Source organism: Zootermopsis nevadensis, unplaced genomic scaffold, assembly GCF_977971745.1.
Source record: "Zootermopsis nevadensis isolate Lab colony 2312 unplaced genomic scaffold, Znev_1.0 Znev_ptg000009l, whole genome shotgun sequence".
Taxonomy (NCBI): Eukaryota; Metazoa; Arthropoda; class Insecta; order Blattodea; family Termopsidae; genus Zootermopsis; species Zootermopsis nevadensis.
In genome coordinates, this window is record NW_028259141.1 from 167,412 (window position 1) to 195,173 (window position 27,762).

The 27,762-nt window shown below is 39.4% G+C and overlaps 3 protein-coding genes across 9 annotated transcripts in view; 2 read left to right on the forward strand and 1 right to left on the reverse strand.

Annotated features, from left to right (window-relative positions):
• Positions 1–13,647, reverse strand: part of LOC147874298 (uncharacterized) — an 88,416-nt gene extending 74,769 nt beyond the window's left edge. For all 3 annotated transcript variants that reach the window (XM_087345716.1, XM_087345715.1, XM_087345714.1), the window contains exons 1-3: positions 13,151–13,647; positions 12,910–13,043; positions 1,677–1,823 (exon numbers count right to left, since the gene is read on the reverse strand). In XM_087345716.1, the coding sequence (XP_087201842.1) occupies positions 1,677–1,823; positions 12,910–13,043; positions 13,151–13,196 (327 nt within the window). In that variant the 5' untranslated portion in view covers positions 13,197–13,647. The remainder of the gene's footprint in view (positions 1–1,676; positions 1,824–12,909; positions 13,044–13,150) is intronic.
• LOC110836712 (uncharacterized) lies at positions 4,443–11,612 on the forward strand. 2 transcript variants are annotated; one of them, XM_087345703.1, is made up of 7 exons: positions 4,443–4,535; positions 6,609–6,703; positions 7,705–7,956; positions 8,472–8,619; positions 9,274–9,385; positions 9,635–9,698; positions 10,716–11,612. In XM_087345703.1, the coding sequence occupies exons 1-7, from the start codon at positions 4,493–4,495 to the stop codon at positions 10,983–10,985; spliced, it is 984 nt and encodes a 327-aa protein (XP_087201829.1). In that variant the 5' UTR covers positions 4,443–4,492; the 3' UTR covers positions 10,986–11,612. The 2 variants fall into 2 exon arrangements, with proteins under 2 accessions (XP_087201829.1, XP_087201830.1); XM_087345704.1 differs by lacking the exon at positions 4,443–4,535 and adding an exon at positions 6,184–6,201.
• A 545-nt stretch (positions 13,648–14,192) lies between the features above and the next one.
• On the forward strand, positions 14,193–27,529 carry LOC110840049 (uncharacterized). Of its 4 annotated transcripts, none has more exons than XM_087345719.1 (7): positions 14,196–14,396; positions 21,887–21,966; positions 22,648–22,905; positions 24,228–24,387; positions 25,045–25,156; positions 25,406–25,469; positions 26,487–27,529. In XM_087345719.1, the coding sequence occupies exons 2-7, from the start codon at positions 21,958–21,960 to the stop codon at positions 26,754–26,756; spliced, it is 873 nt and encodes a 290-aa protein (XP_087201845.1). In that variant the 5' UTR covers positions 14,196–14,396; positions 21,887–21,957; the 3' UTR covers positions 26,757–27,529. The 4 variants fall into 4 exon arrangements, with proteins under 4 accessions (XP_087201848.1, XP_087201845.1, XP_087201846.1 ...); XM_087345718.1 differs by lacking the exon at positions 14,196–14,396 and adding an exon at positions 20,740–21,040; XM_087345722.1 differs by lacking the exon at positions 22,648–22,905 and having other exon boundaries at positions 14,193–14,396.
• Positions 27,530–27,762: the final 233 nt, after the last annotated feature.

Sequence of the window (27,762 nt, forward strand, 5' to 3'; positions counted from 1 at the left end):
CGGGTGGTAGGGTGCGCTTTTTGAATTCTGGTTGTGGATCCTATGTGGGATAATATGGGGATTTTTGGTGGGGAATCCTGCAGGATCGTGGGTAATATTATGTGGTGAATCCAGGGGAATATCCTGGGAATCATGGGTTGCGATCGTGGGAAATTCTGTTGGAAATGTTTGGTGGCAGATTCTGCTGGATCTGGGTAGGGAATCCTTGGTGGAGATCCTAGGAAATCTGTGGGGAATACTAGGATGGTCATGGGGAGTCCTGGTAAATCCGAGGAATCCTGGAGGGGGTTATAGGGGATCCTAGAGGTGATTGTCTTCGGGGATCCTGCCGTGGTCCTAGAGGGCAGTGTCCAGGGAATCCTGGGGTCCTAGGGGATGCTGTGGTTCCTGGGATATGGTGATGCTGCAGGGATCCTGAGGGGATGGTCCCGGGGGGGGCGATCCTAGGTAGGGGTGATCATGAGTGTTGGCCCAAAGAAGGGAATAGCCCTGGGAAGGGTGCGACTGGGGTAGTGGCCCTGGGGTAAAGGGTGTGGCCCTAGGGTGGCTGGCTAGCAGAAATATTGGTGAGAAGATATAACCTTGAGATTTTTTAAGACCAGTATCTACGAAACTATTGGGCCGAATTTGTCGTGGCTTCCTTGACCTATACGTGACCTCATTTTGACATGAGTATGGTCAATCAGGTATTTACCGTTTGGCATAAATACGTATGACCTTGAGAATTTTAAAGACCTCTATCTGGCAAACTATTGGGGCGATCTTGTCTTGACTTTGTCATGACCTTGACCTTACAGTGACATCAATGTTACAAGAGAATAATCACTCTGATAACTGATGAAGATGTGAGGGCGAAATAATGTACAACAGTGGTCCCCAAAGCGGTGCCCGCGTTGATACGGAAAGAGGTTATACTGAATAATAAAGGCCGTTCAACCATGAACATTATAAAATCAAAGCACAGTTCTCTACGTACTAATGCCCATCTTGACGATTGCGAGCAGCAACATCATCCTACTCTCCCAAATTTGAAAAACTGGCCGCTGAAATGCAGTGCCAAACATCACACTAACTTCCCACTTGAGTAATAATAATTGTACTTATAAAATTACGTATTTTTGATTGCGTGGTTTCTTGTATCAATAAACGTCGTGTTGTTTTGTGTATTATTTGGTGTCCATATCTTATTTGTCCAGAGAAAACAAAATTTGGCTTTGTTAATTGTTTGGCGCCCGCCATGACCTCATAAACTCTCAGATGCGCCCTTGGGCAAAAAAAGGTTGGGGACCACTGACGTAAGGCAATACATGCCAAACATTATCATCAGTGCGTTTGGTGTAATCACGCACGTCTGCTGATATCGAACTTTCAACGTTCCTACGTGCGGATATCCGTATATCCCATGTACACATAAGATCGAGATTAGATACATTTCTTTTGTACATTCATGTATGTCTGATGGTTGATATGGGTTGCCATTATCCACACATTGAAGGCAGATTCATATTTATTTATGACGGACTTTGCTCGACTGTCTTAACTACCACGCACCGTGTAACATAGCCGCAGAGCTCGACCGTCCATGTACGACGCAGTGCGAAGAATGAAACAATAAGAGAAAGGGGGGGGGAACTCCAAATTAAAATATAAATAAACATCACGTACAAGCAGCTTACCGTGTCTCGTTTGTGTGCGGTGTGTGGTAGTTGGCTGCCTGTGTTCTGAGTCAAAGTCACACGGTGCGTGATATCTGACTGGCTAACTTCTTCGGTGCGTGCTACTTTCCGCGTTGCCTGACAGCACAAGTCCCTCGGCGATACCGACTACATAAGAATAAAATTAAGAATATATATACGCATGTGTATATAAATATGCATATATATTTTTTTTTGAGAGAATAAGAAATTTTGGTAGAATCAAAAAAGAGTAAAAACATAATATAATAAGAAATCACATAAAGTACGTCGCCGTGGCTTCTGTGTGTGCGCGCGAGTGCGGTGCGTGCTACTTGGTCGGTCGAGTTCCGAGTCAATGTCCGGCGGTGCGTCGTAGTTTTCTGTAATGCTTGGCATCACAAACCCCTCGGCGATACCGACTTGGTAAGAATAAGAAATAATATATATGCATACATACGTTTTTATGTATGTATTTATACATATTTTTGCAAATAAGTGTTAGTGAGCTGTCACGGGGAGGCTGCCCGTGCCTCTGGCGGCAGCAGAGGAGCCGTTAGTGACACATCTTCTCCCTTAAAATGACAGGAAGTAATGAAAAAAATTAAGGAGAAACGAGCTACCAACTTCGCCTATAAGAAACCAACTACCAAACACTTCCATAACCTCAAAAATCTTAAAATAATTTATGAATCCAACCACACCCAATAAACTACAGCTCAATCAACTTAGCACGAAGCACTACGAAACAAGTAGCCCACAATTTGCATCTACATCGCCTACATCCTAGGGCACATTTGTCACATTTTGAGGGCAGCCTCTTGAAATAAACTGAATGCCTTAAAATGGGAAATCTACGGATATCATATCGCCTGAAGATGGAAGCATCGCTTTCCTCCGAAACATCACTAATTGCCTACAGTGTTACAACGCAGAACACCAGCATCGACGCCAGAGAACATCAAATTTCCTTTGAACAGCGCAGGTGGGACCTAACGACTGAGACACTGGGGCAGTTCACCCCTGTAACTCAGGAGATCACTTTTCTTTGTATTGTTATTGTTCATTTCTATCGCTTTTGTCATTCCTACAGTCGAGTGTCCCGATTTCCCGGTTCATCCCAGCAGGCAGACCATCAAATAACCTCATGATGAAACATGAAACAGCATTCTTCGTATTCACGCTACAAAGGGGCACGTCTGTTGGGAGAGAGTACTGCGTCTCCAATCTGCTTTACCCTACATAAAATGGACTTTATTATTTTCCTGTTTTCTTGCACTAACAGAGGCATAAATAACATTACATCGCGAAATAAGTGCTGCTAACATTAGGGAAATTTTACAAGTATTTCTGCCATTAAGCAGCTTTTAGAAATAATTCTGATTTGTGTGATGAAAAGGCTGAAAGAAAAGGAGTACGAGAGAACGGAGGCGTGGAAATGGGCGAGTGAAAGGAATAAAGGGAGAATGGATGAAGATGCCCCGAATTCATTCCTTCTTCCAGTAAATGTCTTTAACATTATGCAAAATTTATGTAAATACCTCTCAGATTTTAGAAAAGAGTTTTAATGAAATTTAGAAATACATAATTTTTCACAAATGAAAGTTTTTAACAAGAAGGATCTGATGTTTTTAAGGATGGCTGTCTTCTGGGTTGTAGCACCGAGTCTTTGTATTTGATATCAAAATTGTGTAATAAGTGATAGAAAATATGACAACATGTGAGCCCCGTGAATCCTTGCCGAAACGTCGGTTAACACCAATCGTTCGACACTGCGCCTACCTTCATGGGGCTTGTCTCTCCATCCACGGTCTGCGAATTTGAAGCCACACGAAGCACCAAACAACAGAAAAACGCACGAAACTAATCGTAAGGCCGCCATAGTCGATTTCTTTCTAACGAACGATTTACAAACTTCCCCTGAGTATCCGAGGCAACGCAGACAACAATACAGTACACAGTAAACAATCGACTTCCTAGCGATTGTTACGAAATCAACAGGAACACAACACGTTCTATCAGTCAACAATTAATATAAAGTTGCTGGTTTCCTTTTTTTAGGAAAATATGCCTTAAAATTTAAATTTCAACCACACGCCTATATTTTTTCCTGTGTAGCGTAAAAATATGTCAATTGAATAAAAATCTTCTTGGATATTATCCATCGTCTAGTAAATATAAAACGTAAAACGACGTTTCGGAGATGGGACTCTATCTCCGTCTTATATATGTGTTTTCGAAATTATCTCTAGAGAATTTTTATGTTAAATGCAACTTCATTTTTTTTACTTCGTTATTACAGAATGTGTTCTAACCGCAAGCAAACCGAGATATTTAGGAATTGCATAATTTCGGGCTCTACAGCTGAATGCGAGAACAAGGGTACAATTTAAAACTGCGATAATTTTCAGGGGCTCTGAATCCCACCAGACCATCTACCTCATTCGCCAACTCAAGAAATTACGTAAACATAAATAAAAATAACTTGTTTATTTTCAAAGCTGAGTTAAAGGCGGGAAAGTGAGGTTAAGTTACGTAATAATCCACGAAAGACTTGGAATAAACACTCGGAACATTTGTTCTTAGTTGGTAGACTTTCCCAGCTTTGAAATTTTAATTTGGCGTTAATCCACTCGCTGCTTCCTTCCAAATCCGTACTTCAATTGTTTACTCGTTGCCGGGGTACGGCAGGTTCTGTGACGTAATAATAATCAACAGCACAGAATAACATTGTTACGAAATCTTATGTTGCCTAGGAACAGTGGTAAACATTGTGTTAGAAGTAAGTCATTCTTTGTTGAGAAAAGATTTGTGTGAGGATGTCGATCAAATCGAAAGCTCCGAGATTTAAGCAAGATCTGAGTAAGTACATTAACGCATTTCTGTTCATTCCTAATCGATTATTCCCGCACTTCATTCAACCGCTAATCTGTTTTAATATCGAAAAGATTTCAGTGAGGAATTTCATACCATATGCCGAGGCTTGCAACACACACAGATTCGAAAAACGAAGGCCTTTACTCAATCCATGTGATAGATCCATGTTATTTGAAATTCTACGTAAGAGAAATATACCTGACCCATTATTACAGGCAAATATATAAGATATACGAACACGACGAAATAAAAATTAAATTGAAATCGAAATTAACAAAATCAATTTGTATAAATAGAGGTGTAAGACAAGGCTTCCCTCTCTCACCAACAATTTTTAACATAATATATATGAATGAAATTGTCTCCGAGTGGAATGATGAGGACATCAATGGATCAAAACCTTCCAAAAGTATCCTCTTTGCCGATAACTGACTCAAAAAATTCACTACAGAAATCTGTACATAAATCAGTGACGGTGGCTTCGAAATACAACTTAAAGTTGTCTACAGACAAGACCAAAACCACGGCTTTCAGAGGACAAAATCCCATCAGATCCAAGACAGTAATCAATAACACGATCATACGACAAATTAACGCATTTAATTATCTGGGATGAAACAGAAAAAGATCTCCCAGCAAAATTATCTAAATACTTACAAGTTACAGGCATCTCTAAACCCTCTAAAACCCCACCACAAACTAGACTGAAAACATATAAAACCTACACGAAACCTGGATAATGAAACAACGCAACAAATCGAGAATTGCATCAGCAGAGATGAAGTTTTTAAGAAAAACAGCCAAAAACACATGGAGAGATCATAAAAGAAATGACGTCGTCCACAAAGAACTACAAACAGAGGCAATATTGGGGGAAATCCACAGATACAGAAGGGACTGGATCCAACATGCACGAAGAATGGAGGAGGACAGATTGCCACATCAAATTTTGAGACATAAACCAAGGACGCCCTTTAAAAAGATTCCTGGGTCACAAGGCTCAAAGCTTGCTTTCCTCGTGCCTCTTAGGTTCACGTATTTTCAAACACCCCGCCCCCAAGAGATAATTCTTCACTTCCATAAAAAGCCTGTATTAGGGGAGAAGGGGGCTAGTTGATGCACGGGCAAGTTGTTATATTTTAGTTTAAGAATCACTCACTCGCAGCAGCACCTCACGAGTCTCCCCTGTGCGCAGTGCATGGTACCTGTAGCTTGTGTACTACGTGAGCTGGGTTGATTTAAGTCTTTTTACCAGTAAACAGTAAAATTTCTCTTCTGACTTTGAACTCGCTTCAACGACCGTGTGACAAAGGCAACTTCTTTAACATTTCCTTACGTAAAACCCTTTATATTAAGAGCAACGCGTGTACTTCGTTCTTCACTTCAGTCGAATATTGACACTGCTTTGACCGTGAAATCAAAATAGCGTACTGTGGGGTCAGTTATCACACTGGACAAGGGGCAACTTGTTACGTTGTATCAGCGTGACCCGTATTTTTGCAATAACTTGCGTTGACAAATGACTGCATTTTACTTTCTTATCACGAAAGATGGTACGGACGTACAAAAGGAAGTCTCACAGAGGTAATACAAGTTTGGAAACGTTTATGTTAGCAGCTGACGAAGTCTCTTCTGGAAGAATCTCATTAAGGCAAGCTCCTAATACATGTTGAAAAAGTTTGAAGTTAATTTCTGCAATTAATTGCTTGATAAAGGTCTGAATTGTTCCTTCTGTTTACTAACACAGTTGTTGTAACAACTAGCACCATAACAGGGCACATTGTTACAAACGCCTTCTCTTAAATAAACAAGTTTTGTGATGAAAAAAATGAATAGGCCTTTGAAGAAATGTTATTAATATAGCCAAATAGTAGTAGTGCCTGAAGCCATAATTGATAACTTTGTAAATTTCAAGAATAAATGTACAAAAAATCTTAATTGAAAATTGTATCAACTAGCCACAGTCTCCCCTATTCAGTTTTAAATGTCTCCTACTTAACATGTGTGCAATTTTAAGTTTAAAACAATGTGGTCTGCAATGCATTCTGGGTTCTTTAGGCTGTGCGCCCCCTCCAACGAATTATAAACCAAACAACCAGCACAGGGTGAAGGGTCAACAGACGAGCCAAGTTGGAGATGGAACAATGTCCAGGGTAAGTTTTTACTCAATTAACTTCCAAGAGTGGAGTCCTGCTTAAAAGGATGAAAGGCAATCAGCTGATCAGGTACCTGAGGGTCTATTACCATGTTCACAAGACCTTAAGCTGAGCCAGATAAATCCAATCCACATCGTCACAACCTATTGATTGAAGAGCCATGCCAAGATTTTCCCTTCTTGATTTAATCACATTTTCCGAACCCCCACTGCCTTACGCTCAACACAGTCTTCAGCCCAGGTATTCATTTGGGGACCTCATTTAATCACAACTCATCTCAACACGTGGCTTACAGTTGAGACGTACCCACGCACGCATGCAGGCAGGCAGAATGCTGAGGTGGTTAGGATGAGTACAGACTCCACCTTTTCACCGATTCCTTCCTCAGAGCACATAAAATTAATGCACAATGGGGCAGTAATATCTGTTCTTACACACGCTTCATCCCAAAACTACTGCTGAATGATTTTTCATTAAATTTAGGCTTAGAAGTCTACCCCAAAAGTTGTGGGGGAAATTTACTTCCATTTCAAATACATCCAGCACAAGCTCCTTGCATTATGATTCCATCTTCCTCATCTCCAAACGTGTCTCTGCGTATTCCTTTTGGTCCAGTGAACTGGAAAATTTTCCTCTAAGTTGTATTTTTGGCATCACAGCGAATGGATTTATACACCACATTTCATTACTTCTGGTTGTGGTGATACAATCACAGTGCAAAATGATTTTTGTTGTCAACTGTGATTTGTAAAACACATTTTGGTTAAGACCAAAACTGAGCTGTCTTAAGTACCATCGGTATGCACTCAATGTACAGTGTTGGATATGTACTACGAACTAATGTTGTTCATAAGCAGGTAAATCATACGTGGTTTTAGATGTTTACTTCTCTAGAAGTTGTGTTAAAAGCAACTCATCTGAAACGATAAACAACCACAGGTCCAGTTGGAGATCGGGCAATGAGGTTCTCCTATAACCTACAATCCTATTTCTTTCAGGAAAATAACAGAAGCACAACAGATTGCGAGCATCACAGTGCAAGAACGCACTCCATGAAGTCACGAGGTGCACCTAATGAGTCACCTTACACACGGAGAAGTAGCAGGAGGAGGGCTTCTTGTACCCCTGGGCCAAAAATAAATCATCTTTCAATCCTGGACCACCAAGACGAGCTCTCCCGAATGAACACAGAGTTCCGAACCAAAAAGAGCCAACTGTTTTCCATGAAAATGCAGTTTCTTAAAAAACAGGTGAGAATCTGAAAGTCAACGCTTATATTTCATATTACGCATTCTTTGTACGAAGAGCATGAAATGACAACCTCGGTTACTCAGCGTGTCCACATTCCGTCTGCAAGTTTCATGTCTGCAAGTATCAACATTTTGTTTACGAAACTTAGTATTTGAGGAAAAACATATCCAGTTTCTGAATCATTCTGTTCTTTTGAATACCAGACGATGGGCAAAGTCCAAGAATTTAGTGATCCCGAGTGTAACAGACAATTGTCAGAAGCCTTTAAAATAGCCTAAAAGTTGTTCGGTAAACTATTATGTGCCATTCAGGTCTAATTTATCCCTATCTCACTTCGACCTTAAATCAGACATCATCCGTGTCCCATAAAATAGCTAATCACAGAGAAAACTAGTGGATGATGTGAAATATCAACAGAGTGACCACCAAAACCATTAGACGGACGTAACACAGCAAAGAATTCGATAGCAAAATGGAGCTAAAAAGTGAATCATTGTGCATGGTTTTATTTCAGGACAAACTCATAAAACTGCACGAAAGCCTAACTGACCTTCATGAAAAGATTCTGAAATCGACGGGCAAAGATGTAGAAGTAGAAAATATTAAAATAATTGAATTCTGCCCCATGCAAGAAACCGGCGACGGACAAGATGAAGTCAATGGTAAGCTAAAGTATTCATGACATTTCTTCATGGCATTTATATTATGTCTGATACAGTATTTTCATTCTTGAATGACTTCCCCGTTCCTTCAATGTTCCTTCTGCTGCCATCTGCAGTAATCACTTACATAGAGAAGCAGTCATGACTGAGTCGAGGTTTGAACCGGCCACTTTATGAGTTACGAAGTCAGTCCTTTAAAGAGTTATAAAATCAGCCACTTAGCCTGGGGAGTGACTGTGCGTCAGTGAGGTAGCCAATGAAGTGGTGAGTCACTGTGTCTATTAGTCAGAAAGCCAGTCACCAAGCCACCAATTCAGGCTCCCGAGTTCTTAGCCGCAAGCTTCCTGCAGACCAAGCACGACAAGAGGTCAGATGTTTCTTTGTGGTTCTCTGTTTTGCTTTCTTTCCTTCCCAAATTCTTTTCATTCTTGCTTCATCAAATTTCCCAAAGTCCATCCAGGCGAACGCCAGTAGAGTGCCTTAAGTCAGTCCACAGTCGCTTGCATCCGTATCCTCCTGAGTCCGTTTGATGCTGTGCGGTCTGCATTAAACAGAATGCAAATAAACTAAAAGTTTTTCTCTGTTCCACGCCTTCGTCTTACGTTCATTGACTGCGTTCTTAAAAATATTCTTATGCATGCAACAATGTTGCAGGTGATCACGTCCTTAGGCATGAGGACAGAGAGAAACCGCAGTCAGAGAAGACCAAGGCAGCAGACGAACAAAGTACGGAATTGAAGGAGGAAGATGATAGAGCTCAATCGAGGTTTGTCTTGCATTCAATCCATTTCCTTTGTAATCCTTTTCTCCTTCTACACGATATTATTCAAATCTTAATTATCTTTCTCCAAACCAATTCCATGGCACAGTTTTCGTTGAAAAGTCAAAACTCACAAGGTCAATAAATTACGTGTTATCATGCATTGAAAAGTATCACGACTGTATTCGCAAAAGCAATAATCTGTTATGAGAGCCAGCCACTAGACACTGATTCTTGTTTTTTCTGTGTGCGCAGCAAATTCCAAAATGACCTAAATGAAGAGAAAGAGACGGACAGCATAGATCTTCTTAAGGAAAAGGTAAGCCATAACAGGAAGAAGAAGTGAATTTCACAAATTATTACCTGCACATTTCAAGTGTTCACTCAAAGTTAGTCCGTAACAAAATTGATCACAGTCTCTTCTTTCATTCCTCCTCTCCGCTTCTTCTGCATTCCACGTAGACTCAGCTCCCCCTGCCTTCAGTCCGAATACACGAACTGACGACGTCTCTCTGCATCTCGAGAGCGAGATTTCTCCATTCTCTTGATATTTGTTGTCAGTCACTTGATTAATCTGCAAAACACTTTTCTTCTTCACTTCTCTCTGCATCCCTCACGCTGAATTGATCTACACTGAAGATGGATGACCCTCATGAATTGTGAAGTTCCTTACTTTGTTACACGTTCTATTCCAAAATGAACTTAAACCCACAAAGGTCAGGTATTTTACAAGACTCCTTGTTCCTGACACTCGCAATACGTCCTCGTCTCACCAAGTAAGAGGTCAAAGTTCACGGCCACAGGCAAAATTACCAGATTCTATGAACAGAATAAAATTTGTCAGTTTGGCCACACTGCTTTACGATAAGTACTTCTTTTTGGTGGTGGGCCCAGGTGCTTGGCGTGCAGGCAAGTCAGCTTTAAAGCCTTGGTTTATTTCATCAAGTGCACTGAAATTCCCGAATGATCACCACAGTCGAGTCATAACCCTTACACCACATGATATTACGAGACTGGCAATTTAAACTCTCTTTGTAAATAAAGTTTTAAAGCGCTGAATGCAGCAGGCAACATTTATTGCATTAAGTGATGTAAAATTACCACATCTTGTAAAAGCAGCATGTAAAGGGTAGAAGAGATGTGAAGTTGTCCGTGGGGCTAAGAAGCCTTAAGCGACGCGACGTTGTGAGATTGGACAATTTAACACTTCCTTTGAACAGAGTTTTAGTATATTCAGTGCTGCTGGCATTAATTCATTTTACTACGCTCCAATGCATGAGTTGAGGTAAAATTCAAAATATACAAAATGCTTACAGAAGTCTTATTCATTTTCAAGGAAAAGATGAACATTGAAACAGAAGAGGGTGAACAGAAGAAGAGAAAAAGTAAGTGGAAAACATGGGGAAGGAAGAAGAAAGATTCCAAGAAGTCTTCAACAGAAGAGAAAGAAGTCAATCGAAGAGGAGAGGATAAAAGCTCAGATTTATCTTCAACTGGTAAAGAAAAGAAGAGACGATGGATAAGTAAGTTGAAATTTTGGGGAAGGAAGAAGAAGAAAGTTTCCAAAGAGTCTTCAGACAGTGAAACAGACAATACTAAATGGTAGAAGTAAATTTGTTCCAAGACCATGACAGAATTTATAGAATGTTCTGCTGTGTAGTTGAGTAGACGTTTACGCTGTCATCTCAATGGAGCTTACTGCCTCCATCATCAGGGCGATGAGTAAGCTGTGGATGAAAAATGGGGTTCAGATGTGGAAACAGGTTGAGCAGGTCACGGCTGTCCTCCAGCAGGGAGGGACTTGATGGTATGGAGAATTTCCCAGCTGTCCAGCAAACTGGCTGGATGCTGCTGAGTGCACTGGAGCCTTCATCTGTCTGTTTCTTGTCGGACGGCAAAAGGCGCTTCTTCCAGCAGAGCACAAGGCTGGCCGTTTTGTCTCGGAAGAAGTGGCTGGGGAGGTCTGGCAGAGAACTGATTGTCATCTTCTCTGCTGGACCTCCCAGCCACTTCTTTTGCTCATTGGTGTGGAGAAGGCTGTTAGCTCTCTGCCAGAAGCAGCAGCAGCTGAGGAGGTCAAACAGGGGACAAATGGAATTCTGGAGGCCACCAGTAAACCCAAGCTTGACCTGTGCATTGTCAGCCCTGTTCCCATATCTTAACCATTTATCACCCTGATGATGGAGACAGTAGGCGTCTATGAACATCAGTGAACTCATACCAGACTTCATGGTGCAACATCCAACCTTTCCTTATTTACGTGTCAGAAGAGATGGGTGGTGGTTTGTGATGACCACAACCCTCTGTAATTCATATTGTATAATACAATTAATGTTCAGAAAATAAAATTATTAGTAGCACGCCAAAATATGTTTATTTTCAACGAGCTGCCTTTCTGTGGAATGGAATAAATGCAAAGATCTTAATTAGCTTACCTACTGCGACTTCCGAGTTTGTTTTCTTGAAAAAAAAGTTTATTCAGGCAAGGCTTAATTTTGATTAAACGGACACGAAGTGACGCAGGAACATCCGGTTCCTTTTAGTGGTTTTTCTCTTGAGAAGTCGATACCGAATTCCTGTTTCCCAGGGGTAAGTTGGTGGGAATGTTCGCAGAACTTCAATGGCATTATCACCGACTTCAACATATTCGGAGGGAATCTTTATCCAGAGGGCAGACGGGGTCATTTAATGTATTATTTGCAGCTTTCATAGTGACTATGTAAAATACATTTCTCTCGGACTGAAGGGAACTTCACTACCCTGAGGATGATTATCGAAACGTTGGTTTTTTCACCTTTCAGCCACCAGACATGGCTGGTAGCCCGAGAAGAATTTATTAGCCTTGATTAATTTTTAAAGGAAGTTTCTATAAAGATCAGGGAACACATAAAACATTTCTTTGGTCTTCTTCCTTCTCATACTTCAAATTATCTCTTTAAAAATCCTAGAGAGCGGAATATAAAGGCTTGCCCCCTAGAGGCTGTTCCAATTCACTGAATACAACAGAAACAGGATACATGTCATTTAGAAGCACGCCAGAGAAATTCCCAGTAAAATCGAATTTTCAAGTCTCAGTTTCAACCTTGCTCCCAGCGACTATTTAATCACAATTCAAATCATACTACGTACCAGCCAGTTCATCTTCTGCACTGTTTGACAATTCTGTACGATAACTTTGACTTCACAAACAAACCATTCAACAGAAGCCAGCAAAAGAGAAATTAGGGTTCGATCACTGAATAAGAATGCCAACCGATATGAAAAGCTAACACGCACACTTTTGCAACGTTTGGTTCTGACTGTGCAAAAAAATGAAACATACATAAATACTTTGAATGCAACAATAAATGTGTCTTCAAAATAGACCCTCCTACACAAATTTCCCACGGCACATCCTGTTCAAATTGGTAAGATGCAAACAATCAAGTCCATGAGACAATCACTGGTAGTGGACAGAGTTTTGGGGCCACCTGGGACCACTCCCACTGCTTTCCAGAACCTGACACACACCTACTAAAATGGTTCCTTACTTCTGGTAATTGCGACTCCACATCAGCCATCACCCGCACTGCTGCGCCCATGGGTGGTGGTGCTTTAGGACTCAAGAAGTCCAAACTGCACCTTGACTTGGGGCATGTGCCCCTATCCACAAGTGAGCATTCACCTGAAAGAACACACAAATTTGTTAATATGACAGATATTCCTTTCACACAGTAACAAATTGCAGTACTACCACCAAACCCTCCAGTTCTCTCAACACGCCCGAATCACCTGAATATATCGTGTCCAAACCCTCTTCACAGTCAGGAAAATCCATCTCTTCAATGATGCTGTTCTTGGAGCAAATGTAACTAACACACAACAGTGTGACAAACTATTCAACAAACATTATACCTACATTAGGGGGATCTTTGTAAAGGGGAAGTATTTTGTGTCCATTTGCATATTCTCACATAGAAGGAACAAATATATTAATTTACCCATTTAATACAGCCCAACAATGATATAAGAAGCAAATTACTGAGTAAAGATTCTAATATTGAAAAAGATGTCAATGTTAGAAACCGGGCCCAACATTCATTTTTGCATTTTACACATTTCCGACGGATAATGACAACTCGTCAAGGCCGGTGATCACAGTTCGCACACAAACGCAATGCCATAACCTCTTTATAGTAGACACAATTTCTCTGTAGCTGCAAACAACTCTAACAACGAAAAGTTTTTAAGTATCAAAAGCAGGAATGCGTCCTTTCAACCTATTAAATACATACCTCCAACAAATCAAACAAAAATTCGTAATGAATAACAGATATCTGTGCTATTTAAAACGACAAAGATGTCGGCCAACTTACTGCCAACTGTTATGGTTTGTTCCTGAAAAGAGAAATTCCAAATATTGTCATTGGTGCTACTGATTACAATGGCCTGTCATCTATGAATAATAATCACAGGTAACAGCGTAGCATTATTATATTCTTCAGTTTCATTTTAATTCATTTACATTTAAATATACATAGTGCGGTTCAAACCTTCCCGGACTGAATTTTTTACCGCTTTTTACCAACGTCATCTTCCGGACCGAGGTTTAACTACGTAGTAGAGACTCTTTCTGACAAGGGTGCGAAGTGGCGTGTGTAGTGGCAGGTGTTGTTTGGTGCAAGATGTTCTTGTTGCGGTGTCAAGGTCGTGAGATGGATGCGAAGGAGGAACAACGTGTGGCGATTAAATTTTGCTGTAAAGCCAATATTTCGGCTTCAAACACTGTGGAGCTGATTCAGAAGGCTTACGTGATGCAACGGTAAGCCGAACAACAATTTTCGAGTGGCACAAACGGTTTCGAGAGGGTAGGGAGTCACTGAAGGACGACAAGTCGAACCGATAACAACATCGCCGCCGTCGCCAAAATGGTTCAAGAAGATCGAAAAGTGACGTCTCGGTTAATAGCAGACACACTTCGCATCCCGAAAACAGTGGTTCTACGGAATTTAAGCGAAGATTTGCGAAAACGAAAACTGTATGTTTACATTTTCTCAATTTTTAATTATTTTCTCATCTATTACTAGTTGTAATAATTCACACGAAAATATCTGGCGCCATAATTCAAACCCAACAACGCACAAAACCATTTTCTTGTATGTCAGTAATTTCAATTTAACTTGGTAGATGTTTAGTCTTCCAAACATACAACACTTTTCATGAAGCCAAATAAATACAATAATGATTTACATACAAAGTAGCGTAATTACAGGAGATCCACCTCCCACTAAGGCTAAGATTAGAAAGAAAAAGGTGTTTGATCTGTCCACAGAATAGAATTTATTTGCATTACATAGATCATTCATAGGCCTAAGCATATATAGAATACTTGTTTGTAGTACAAATATATATACATAGTTATAACAGCTATTTACAGATTTTTTGGAACTACAGTATTACAGCAAAATAATTATGAAAAATAATCACCATAGTTACTTACATGTATTCAAAATTCTTCTACTGAGTAGAAGGAGCGAGATAGGAGATACGCTTTTAACGTTGGCTTAAACATTTTTATTTTCTGATTTAAACTTTTGATAGTAGGTGGAAGATTATTGAATAACTTTATTCTAGAATAGTAAACTCCTTTTACTGAGGTTAGAATTTGGCACGTGAAGGTTGTATCTGTATCTTGTTCTTGTATTGTGGATATCTGAAATTGTTTGAAATTTTTCCATGTTATCCACTACAAATAATAATAGTAAGAGCAAGAATTCACGGGATACTGGAAGAATGTTAAACTTGTTAAATAATTCCCTACAAGAGGCTCTCCTTTTAGTGCCTGCCATTATTCTAATAATCCTCTTTTGCTGTCTGTTGAATTTCCCCAGAAAATGATTCCATAAGATATGATGGAGTGAAATTAAGCAAAGTAAACTAATTTTAAAGTTTCTGTTTTCATCAGTGCTGCAACTGACCTCATATCAAAACATGCCGAGCTTCGTCTACAGATAATGTACTGAATAAGTGTTTACAAGTTTAATTTGTTGTCAATTTGTAGGCCAAGAAATTTCCTTGATTATTTTATCATCATACCCCATATTTAGATTTACACAATTTTTGTTGTTGGTACAAAATTTCATGAAATTTGTTTTGTCAAAATTGAATGTGAGTTTATTATCTTTAATCCATTTGTTCAATCTAGTACAGACATCATTTATGCAATTTTGAAAACAGTCAGTTTCCGGATGTGAAATAATAACATTAGTATCATCAGCAAAGTGTATAGTTTTAGACTGAGAGTTGATGGTTGAGGGCAGATCATTGATATATATGAGAGAAAGCAGAGGACCAAGTATTGAACCCTGAGGCACCCCATGTCTTACATCGCCCCAATTTGAATAGGTGCTAACATTTGAATTTGATGATTTTATTTCTACTCGTTGCTTTCTGTCATGAAGGTACGATTTAAATCACTGACCAGCTATATTTAGTTTTGATAGTAATAATTCATGATTTACAACATCACAGGATGCCATTTGTAATTTAGTGCACTTAAGATTTCATCTGTAAAATTGAACAGGGCATTATCAGTTGAAAGATTTTTTCTAAGTCCAAATTGTTCTCCTGCAAAGACATTCGAGTTTCACAAGAGCAAGGACAATATAACAGTTGTCCCAACTTTGTGTGTCATATTATTTTAGAAATATTGGCACTATATCCAATTCGGTGGAAGAATATTTGGTTTAGTATTTGTTGTTGTGGCAACTATCATCGTAATATCATCAAAGACAATTTTTTTCCTCTCCTCCAAGGAATGATTCATCAAAACAGGCTCATTGTACTGGTTTTCTGTGCCATTACAAACATTCTACCAAAGTTAGACTTGTTTTAGTTATACTAGTTAAACATATTTAATTATCTTATAGATGTATTTTTAATTAACATAACTAAAATTAACATAACCTAAAACTGGTTGTTATTGTTACCTAAGCAGAATACGTTTATCACAATTCTTGCACTGCACGGAATGAAGGTGTCAATATAAAAAGATTTTGTGCAACATTATTTCACAGTTGTGCATTTTCTCTTTAGAGGTAAGGACACAATGTACAAGAACCTATGTCTTTCTAAAGGCAAAATGGAATGCTCTATATAGTCTAATAGCATACTAGCAGATTATTTAGTTATGTAATATAAACGCAGAGGCTAGAGGAAAAATCCTCTGCCCCCGTCGGGGATCGAACCCCGGCCGTCCAGCCTGTAGCTAGTCACTATACTGACTGAGCTATCCCGTCTCATATTATGTAATATAAAATAAATATTTTCTTATTCATCCAATAGAGTGCCAATATTTCCTCCGCTGTATGAATCATCTACCTTACCTGATGTTGTTTCTCACTGCACAGTGGGAAACACAGACCAGAGATAACTCAATCAACTTGATTTCTAGCATGTTAATACGTACCTCTTTTTGGTGAACTGTGAGTTTGCGTGATGTTAATGAAATTGTATTTCAGGACTTATGATGAAAGCCATTTTGAAGAATGACTTCAGTGGAGAAAATCAAGATATCAAAAGACATAAGACTCTGGCCATCCTTATCCAACCTTAAACCTTCCCAGGCAATTTCTTTTTGTGTTCACAAGCAAAATATTTTCATAATAATCAATGCCAAAACACGCATGAAAATATTGAAAATTGCCGAAACTGGAAGAAATTATGAACGTGGAGTTTTACTCTACAGAAGCTACGTTACCAGCAAATAATTGTACTGTGACGCTTCTACCTGGAGAAATTATGATGTCCTGCATCTTACTACACTCGTAGTTAATGTACTCTATGGAGGAGTCCTTCAGAAAAAGCTTAGCCAGTCAAGAAATTTCTTCTTATCATGTTCACATAAGCCTGACATCTGTTGTTGAACTGATGCCCTGTGTAACATTTCATAACATGATGGTTCTTTACGTTGAGTTGCTGTTAGCATATCATCGAAACTTCCAGCTGAAAACCACACACCTTGTTGTATGTCTGCAGCTGCTTATTTATTATATTCACAACAACCCTCCATTTCTGGAGGGCTTCTCCATACACACTCTGAAGCCATGCCATGGTAACACGTGACCCACTAACCATCGTCACAATGCTCCCTACTCACGTTTATTGTAACCTTCACCATAAATTTTCCACTAATTTATCATAACTGCTCTGCGTTTTCACACATTAAAACATGCTACATGATTTTAAATCGTTCTGACCATAGGACAGGCCACACATAAGCAACACACCCCTTTCCCTGCCTTTCAAAATTTTAGCTTTCCATTTGGTGGTAGGCCACTGGATGGTCTGCGTCGCCTAACCTTCTCCTTTCTTTCTTGAACCATGGGTCCCCTATGCCTCCTCTTCAAGGATCCTATGGCACTGCTGGTCAAGCAGTTTGAATTTAGTCTAATACATGTTTTATTAACTATTCCTCCCTCAAATTACCTTGACTCTCAGCATGTGCAAAATGTAGGTCCGAAGACAAGATAAGAGGCTCGTCCCTTCAGTACACATCAAAGAAGAATTGCATTTTGATCAGCAGTGGCTGAGACAAGAAGTCGCTAGCATCAGACATTGCACGTAGACCATAAATCAAAGGAGTGGCTTGACACAGGCTGGGACTGAAGGTGTCAATTCTGCGACTCTTTTAACTTTCGTTATCAAGAATGTTTTGCACGTTTTCCCCATTCAGTATAATTTACTGCATGATAAGGTCCAATCAATCCAAGTCAAACAATATATGAAATTACTGAACAAGCTCAGTTCATCAATCAACGATCGATTACTTCAGGATCGATAAACACCGTCAATAATGCCCCCCCCCCCCCACTCTCCTAGTGCGTAAATCGTGGCGTCTGCTTCACTCTGTACATACATACATACATATTATATTACATTCCATGGATCCATAAGACAGTCAGATGAAAATAGGATGTGGAAAAAGTCATAATAATACAATACATATTATAAAGTACAATTCATACTATTATATAAATTTCACATAATACAAAACAAAGTATTCACCTAGAGAAATGATAAGCTACAAATAATTTTGATTCCTGCATAATATGCGCTCTTCTGAAAGCATGAGAGGTTGGCAATTGGTCTATGAAACTGATTTTTATTCCTTGTGTTGGCACTGTGTATAGCAGAATTAGTTTGAAAGAGTTCTTTGTTATTTACAACAAAGTTCATTAATGAGAATATGTATTCACAAGGTAGAGCTAAGATTTCTAATCTCTTAAACAGACTTCTACATGAATTCCTAGGTTTGACACCAGCCAATAATCTAACAATTTTCTTTTGTAAAGTGAATATCTTTTTGCTGTTTCAGGAATTACCCCCCAAAATTATTCCATATTTCATTAAAGAGTGAAAATATGCAAAATATACTGATCTGAGTGTGTCAGTGTTGCTGACGTGGAACAGAGATCTAACTGCGCAACATGCGCCACTTAACTTAGGTATCAGTTTATCAATGATTTGTCCAATTTAGGAGATTGTCAATTTGCAAACCCAAGACTTTTGTGTTTACTGACTCTTGTTTATACTTCCCATTATAACCAATACTTAAAGCAAGTTGTGGTCGACCAGACTACACAGCGCAACAACCCAGAAGACAGAAATCTTCATACTCATCGCCCTGATGACGGAGGCAATATGACCTCTGAAACGTTGGTTAACATCGACCAGACTACACAGCGCAATAACCCAGAAGACAGAAATCTTCATACTCACCGCTGTGAGAACCTCAAGTCTTACACAGTAAAACATTTACTCATATGAGACAGAACTATGTTTGATGTTGAACAGAAATCATCAAAATTTTTATTTGAAATTATGACACTTGTGTTATCAGCAAATATTGTGGGTGCCGTTAAACTATTTATTGTTTTTATTGTTGGAGGAAGGTCGTTTGTGTATATTATAAAAAGCAAGGGACCTAAAATTGACCCTTGGGGAACTCCATGTTTTCTTGTTCCCCAATTTAAGAAAAAAATTCCATTTGTTTTTAGGTGTTTTCACTTCGACCTTTTGTTTTCTATCTGTTAAATAGGATCTGAACCATTGCGCTGCTATTCCTTGAATGCCATAAAAATGCAATTTATCCAACAAAATTTCAAGATTTACACAGTCAAAAGCTTTTGCTAGATTACAGAAAAATCTTCGAACATGCATTTTTTGGTTAACAGATTTTAGCACATTGTCTGTTAGTTTGAATATTGCATCTTCAGTGGATACACCTTTCCTGAAGCCAAATTGTTCTGGGACCAGCACATAACCTTCCCAAACACATTAAAAAATTAATTAATAGTGAAATTGGCCTGTAATTTTTCATAATAGTTTTTTTTACAGTGGCTTTACTACTGATATTTTAAGGCGGTCCAGGAAAATGCCCGTGTATAATGAGTGATTACAAATTTGGGTTAATGGACGACTAATTAAAGCTGAACAAACTTTCAAAATTTTACTTGTTATTTCATCATAACCTGATGAGTTTTCTTATTACACTTTTCACCTCAGTTTCATTGGTTGGAATTATATTAAGACCAGAAAATCTTACAGGAAATGCAGCTTTTAAAATGGAAACAGCATCTTCATTTAAATTTAAGCTTTCAGTAATTGTTAGAAAAAACTAATTGAAGGCATTAGCCACTGTTCCTGGATCCTTTACTTTTTCATTGTTTATTAGAAGAGATGGCATCTGTTCTGAAAAATGTATTTTTCCCGTCTCCCTTTTTATTATGTTCCATTTTGTTTTTATTTCATTGTCTGATTTGGTAGAATCGCAAAGACTTCCCCACAGTGCCAGACTGAAACCTTATGGTAAAATTGCAATTTTTGAAAATAACAACTGTGTCATGTACAGGCAGATAAAGGAGAAATCTTAAAATAATATATAATTCCATAATGAAATGTGCACATTTGAATAAAATGCTCATTAAATTGTACACTGTAGTAATTTGTCGATTATGAGAAAGTACCATTAAGGATAAAAAAAGTTTTTAAAAATAGTGCCAAGAGAAGATTCTTTGCACTTGTGTCCAGTGAGAATTATTTTTGCCTCAAAGGAAGAAAAAAGTTGGACTAGTATATTTTACAGCAGTACATGTGGCATTCAGTGGAAGGTCCTAAAATTTTAGTATGCAGCTGAATGCGAGAACAAAAGTTTGGGTCTCCGGAATCAACCAGACCATAGGTTTTGTACATAAATATGAGCGCTTCGGCAACTCTGTTAAGTAAAACAAAATAATTACTTGCCAATTTTCAAACCAGAGTTAACGGCGTAAAAGTGAGGTTAAGTTATGTAATAATTCACGAAAGGCTGTAATAAACACTCGGAATATTTATTAACAGTTGAGTGTCTTTTAAAGCTTTGAAATTTTAATTTGGCTTTAATCCTCTCTTGCGCTCGCTGCTTCCTTCCAAATCCGTACTTCAATTGTTTACTCGTTGCCGGGGTACGGCAGGTTCTGTGACAATATTAAACAGCACTGAATATCATTGTTACAAAATCTTATGTTGCCTAGCAACAATTGGTAAACATTGTGTTAATAAGTCATTCGTTGTTGAGAATCAGTAGGTAAACAGAGTGTGAAAAGAGCTGTGTGAGGATATCAAACTACAAGTCGAAAGCTCGTAAGTACATTAACGCATATCTGTTCATTCCTAATCGATTATTCCCGCACTTCATTCAACCGCTAATTTGTTTTAATATCGAAAAGATTTCAGTGAGGAATTTCATACCACACGAAAGCCCCTTAATATGCCGAGGCTTGTAACACACACACAGATTCGAAAAACGAAATTACAGCTTGTTCTCTTAATTGTGATGCAGGAATATGTTTCAAAGTTTCAATACGAAGTTTTGAATACAGTTTTTGAGTATTGACTGAATTCTCGTGAAAATCTGTTCCTTTAGCCAGCTCATGCATGTAACTACAAAAAATAACAACTTTAGACAGTTGACAGTAAGATTGATTGGGGAAGTGGAAGAAATGTAAGAAGGAATTGGGCGTGGCCTATTTTACATCAATTTTAAGGGACGCTTCCTCCTCCTTGTTTCCCACTATTTACCGCATTTCCTCGGTTTTAAGACACTTTTTCGCATTTTAAAACATCTGAAATCGGGGTTCGTCTTCAACTTAAATCGTCAAGGAATCAACATAAGGTATTTTTTCCCCTCAAAACCCACAACTAAATGAACGATGCGTCTTACAATCGATGGTGTCTTTGAAATCGATAAAATACGACAATACTGTGATAAGGTTGGCCATGTTTTTGTCAGTTTCACTCACCTCTCGCCCTCACAAAATTTCCCTGGTATTTTGATTCCCGATTTGTGTTCCCCCCCTCAAAGAGGTAATTTTCCGCTTCCATACAAAGCCTGTATTACTCATTTTTAAATATGTCTCCCACATAATATATGTGCAGTTTTAAGTTTAAAACAATGCGATCTGCAATGCATTTTGGGTTCTTCCATAGGCCGTGAGCCCCCTCCGAGGTATGAACCAAAGAGTAACAACGGAGTGAACGGCAATATTGAAGATTCAAGAATGTACAGAGTAAGTCTTTACTCAATTAACCTCCAAGCCTGGAGTCAAGCTTAAAAGGACGACAGGCGATCAGCTGATCAAGTACCTGAAGGTCCATTACCATGTTCACAAGAGCACGGCTTTGGACCTTAACCTCTCCTACTGATACCTACATGTCGATTATTTTCAGGACATTTGTTTCCTTCCCTCTCAATGCATGTACCTGATACAGTAACATGAGAACCGACCAATAACCTAGGCAGACTCTCATATTACACTTCAGTGCAATAAGCCTCGAGTCACAATACCATTAAATCTGTCTCTAGCGGAAACTGCAATGAACAGAAGCTGTCCTTACGGGATAACTCTCCATTCCCATGGAGAAAACTACGATAAACAGAAACTGTTTGACTAACAATACATTAGGAATGACAGAGACTGCATTAGTTTTATTTTAAGCTCACACAAGTGTAGTTTGTACTCCAGTTCCTTCAAGTTATCTGGAAGGAACACATTTCTCGGTAACCGCAGTGTACATGTGTAGTACGAATTTCTAACTTATGTTGTTCATAAACAGGTAAATCTTTTGGGGTTTGTACACGTTTACTTCTCTGGAAGTGGTCACTCGCTGATTCAAAGAGAAAAGATAAGTGGTCCTTTTGGTTATCGGGCAATGAGGTTCTCCTATAACCTATAATCCTATTCTTTCAGGAAAACAGTGGTAGTAGTCTGAATTTTAAAACAAACGGTTCAAAGAGGAACTCGACAAAGTCGGGAACACAAGGTGCACGTTATTTGTCACCTTACAGTCAGAGAAGTTGCAGGATGGCTTCTTCTGCTACTAGACCTAGCACAAAAATCCACCCTTCACTGAATGAGGATGACAGTGAGCACGATAACTTGGAAGCAGTGCTCACAACCAAAAAGCTGCAATTCAAATCAATGCAAACCCAGCTTCTTAAAAAACAGGTGAGAATCTGAAAGTCAACGCTTATATTTCATATTACGCATTCTTTGTACGAAAAGCACGGAATGACAACCACGGTTACTCAGCGTGTCCACATTCCGTCTGCAAGTTTCATGTCTGGAAGTATCAACATTTTGTTTACGAAACTTAGAAATTGAGGAAAAATGGGTGAGGGAATGCAGTAAAAGCTTTTGGGCCAAACTATTTAACACGGTGGACTGCCTCGGTGTTGACATACAGATGTCCAACCCATTGGTCCACGTGTAACTAGCGAAAAAGTTGAGGATTACTAAATTCTTGGACTTTGTCCATCATCTGGTATTCCAGTCAGTCCAGTGACTCAGGTTCGCTCTTTCTAACTGAGCCACTGAGTAGGCCCCCGTTTCCTTTTTACCTGGGAACAGAAACAGATCCAGTTTCTGAAAAACTCTGTTCTTTTGAATACCAGACGATGGGCAAAGTCCAAGAATTTAGTTATCCCGAGGGTAACAGACAATTGTCAGAAGCCTTTAAACTAGCCTAAAAGTTGTTCGGTAAACTATTATGTGCTGTACTGGTCTAATTAACCCCTATTTTACTAACTACTAATTAATTCCCTGGTAGCAGGATCTGTAGGTTCAACACCGACAACACCAGAGCCCGCCACTGGCCATGATCCTGATACAACTTGATTCATTTGCCATCCTCACAGCCCACCTCCCTCAACATCTGTCTTTATGTTATCCTCACATCTCCATCTTGGTCTAACCAGTGGTCGTTTTCCACTAAGATTCCCTACCAATATCCTGTATGCAATATCCTTGACTCCTACATGCGAGCTACATGTTCAGCTCATCAGAGCCTCCTAGAATTAATCCAAGGCTTTAGTATTGTGTTCATAACATAACACTTTTATGGTGAAGGGTTGTTAGCCCTCGCTCAACCCCTAAGCTGGAGGACCACCCCTTATCGGTTGTCCGCGACTGCTTATTCAATATATTCGCAGCTAACTGCCATAACTGGATGCTGTTACTCTATCTGCAACCATGCCTTGGTGACGGACACACGTAACATGGACCCATATTTTACATCAACCTTAAATCAGACATCATCCCTGTCCCATAAAATAGCTAATCACAGAGAAAACTAGTGGATGATGTGAAATATATATATATATATCAGTCTCATCAACATCTGCAACACACGAAGCAGATTTGTCTAATCAACAGAGTGCCAGTACCTCCAGTAAATGACCACCAAAACCATTAGACGGACGTAACACAGCAAAGAATTCGATTGCAAAATGGAGCTAAAAAGCGAATCATTGTGCATGGTTTTATTTCAGGACAAACTCATAAAACTGCACGAAAGCCTAACTAAACTTCATGAAAGGATTTTGAAATTGACGGGCAAAGATTTAGGAGGAGTAGAAAATATTAGAATAGCTGAATTCTACCCCATGCAAGAAAATGACGACGTAGAAGATGAAGTCAACTCAGTCAATGGTAAGCTAAAGTATTCATGGCATTTTCCAGAGAATTTATATTATGTCTGATACAGTATTTTCATTCTTGAATGACTTCCCCATTCCTTCTGCTGCCATCTGCAGTAATCACTTACATAGAGAAGCAGTCATGACTGAGTCGAGGTTTAAACCGGCCACTTTATGAGTTACGAAGTCGGTCGTTTAAAGAGTTATAAAATCAGCCACTTAGCCTGGGGAGTGACTGTGCGTCAGTGAGGTAGCCAATCAAGTGGTGAGTCACTGTGTCTATTAGTCAGAAAGCCAGTCACCAAGCCACCAATTCAGGCTCCCGAGTTCTTAGCCGCAAGCTTCCTGCAGACCAAGCACGACAAGAGGTCAGATGTTTCTTTGTGGTTCTCTGTTTTGCTTTCTTTCCTTCCCAAATTCTTTTCATTCTTGCTTCATCAAATTTCCCAAAGTCCATCCAGGCGAATGCCAGTAGAGTGCCTTAAGTCAGTCCACAGTCGCTTGCATCCGTATCCTCCTGAGTCCGTTTGATGCTGTGCGGTCTGCATTACTGGCAGCGCCATTAAACAGAATGCAAATAAACTAAAAGTTTTTCTCTGTTCCACGCCTTCGTCTTACGTTCATTGACTGCGTTCTTAAAAATATTCTTATGCATGCAACAATGTTGCAGGTGATCACGTCCTTAGGCATGAGGACAGAGAGAAACCGCAGTCAGAGAAGACCAAGGCTGCAGACGAAGAAAGTACGGAATCGAAGGAGGAAGATGATGAAGCTCAATCGAGGTTTGTCTTGCATTCAATCCATTTCCTTTGTAATCCTTTTCTCGTTCTACACGATATTATCCAAATCTTAATTATCTTTCTCCAAACCAATTCCATGGCACAGTTTTCGTTGAAAAGTCAAAACTCACAAGGTCAATAAATTACGTGTTATCGTGCATTGAAAAGTATCACGACTGTATTCGCAAAAGCAATAATCTGTTATGAGAGCCAGCCACTAGACACTGATTCTTGTTTTTTCTGTGTGCGCAGCAAATTCCAAAATGACCTAAATGAAGAGAAAGAGACGGACAGCATAGATCTTCTTAAGGAAAAGGTAAGCCATAACAGGAAGAAGAAGTGAATTTCACAAATTATTACCTGCACATTTCAAGTGTTCACTCAAAGTTACTCCGTAATAAAATTGATCACAGTCTCTTCTTTCATTCCTCCTCCCTGCTTCTTCTGCATTCCACGTAGACTCAGCTCCCCCTCCCTTCAGTCCGAATACACGAACTGACGACGTCTCTCTGCATCTCGAGAGCGAGATTTCTCTATTCTCTTGATATTTGTTGTCAGTCACTTGATTAATCTGCAAAACACTTTTCTTCTTCACTTCTCTCTGCATCCCTCACGCTGAATTGATCTACACTGAAGATGGGCGACCATCATGAATTGTGAAGTTCCTTACTTTGTTACACGTTCTATTCCAAAATGAACTTAAACCCACAAAGGTCAGGTATTTTACAAGACTCCTTGTTCCTGACACTCGCAATACGTCCTCGTCTCACCAAGTAAGAGGCCAAAGTTCACGGCCACAGGCAAAATTACCAGATTCTATGAACAGAATAAAATTTGTCAGTTTGGCCACACTGCTTTACGATAAGTACTTCTTTTTGGTGGTGGGCCCAGGTGCTTGGCGTGCAGGCAAGTCAGCTTTAAAGCCTTGGTTTATTTCATCAAGTGCACTGAAATTCCCGAATGATCACCACAGTCGAGTCATAACCCTTACACCACATGATATTACGAGACTGGCAATTTAAACTCTCTTTGTAAATAAAGTTTTAAAGCGCTGAATGCAGCAGGCAACATTTATTGCATTAAGTGATGTAAAATTACCACATCTTGTAAAAGCAGCATGTAAAGGGTAGAAGAGATGTGAAGTTGTCCGTGGGGCTAAGAAGCCTTAAGCGACGCGACGTTGTGAGATTGGACAATTTAACACTTTCTTTGAACAGAGTTTTAGTATATTCAGTGCTGCTGGCATTAATTCATTTTACTACGCTCCAATGCATGAGTTGAGGTAAAATTCAAAATATACAAAATGCTTACAGAAGTCTTATTCATTTTCAAGGAAAAGATGAACATTGAAACAGAAGAGGGTGAACAGAAGAAGAGAAAAAGTAAGTGGAAAACATGGGGAAGGAAGAAGAAAGATTCCAAGAAGTCTTCAACAGAAGAGAAAGAAGTCAATCGAAGAGGAGAGGATAAAAGCTCAGATTTATCTTCAACTGGTAAAGAAAAGAAGAGACGATGGATAAGTAAGTTGAAATTTTGGGGAAGGAAGAAGAAGAAAGTTTCCAAAGAGTCTTCAGACAGTGAAACAGACAATACTAAATGGTAGAAGTAAATTTGTTCCAAGACCATGACAGAATTTATAGAATGTTCTGCTGTGTAGTTGAGTAGACGTTTACGCTGTCATCTCAATGGAGCTTACTGCCTCCATCATCAGGGCGATGAGTAAGCTGTGGATGAAAAATGGGGTTCAGATGTGGAAACAGGTTGAGCAGGTCACGGCTGTCCTCCAGCAGGGAGGGACTTGATGGTATGGAGAATTTCCCAGCTGTCCAGCAAACTGGCTGGATGCTGCTGAGTGCACTGGAGCCTTCATCTGTCTGTTTCTTGTCGGACGGCAAAAGGCGCTTCTTCCAGCAGAGCACAAGGCTGGCCGTTTTGTCTCGGAAGAAGTGGCTGGGGAGGTCTGGCAGAGAACTGATTGTCATCTTCTCTGCTGGACCTCCCAGCCACTTCTTTTGCTCATTGGTGTGGAGAAGGCTGTTAGCTCTCTGCCAGAAGCAGCAGCAGCTGAGGAGGTCAAACAGGGGACAAATGGAATTCTGGAGGCCACCAGTAAACCCAAGCTCGACCTGTGCAGTGTCAGCCCTGTTCCCATATCTCAACCATTTATCACCCTGATGATGGAGACAGTAGGCGTCTATAAACATCAGTGAACTCATACCAGACTTTGTGGTGGAACATCCTAGTGGTTCCCAACCTTTCCTTATTTATACATTAGCAAAGATGAGTGGCAAATTCTTAGGACCACAACCCTCTGTAATTCAAATTGTATAATACAATTAATGTTCAGAAAATAAAATTATTAGTAGCACGCCAAAATATGTTTATTTTCAACGAGCTGCCCTTCTGTGGAGGGGAATAAATGCAAAGTTACAGTAAACCCTTGTTTTACAACGGTTTCATATACCCCGATTTGAAAATTTTCTAGTAATTTTGTTTGTTTTCGCACAAAATTATAGAAAATTCTATACCGTGGTCGTGCTACCAAGCAGCGCTACTGGGCATGTATTAATTCCAACATCGCATTTGGGTATATATTGTATATGCTCATT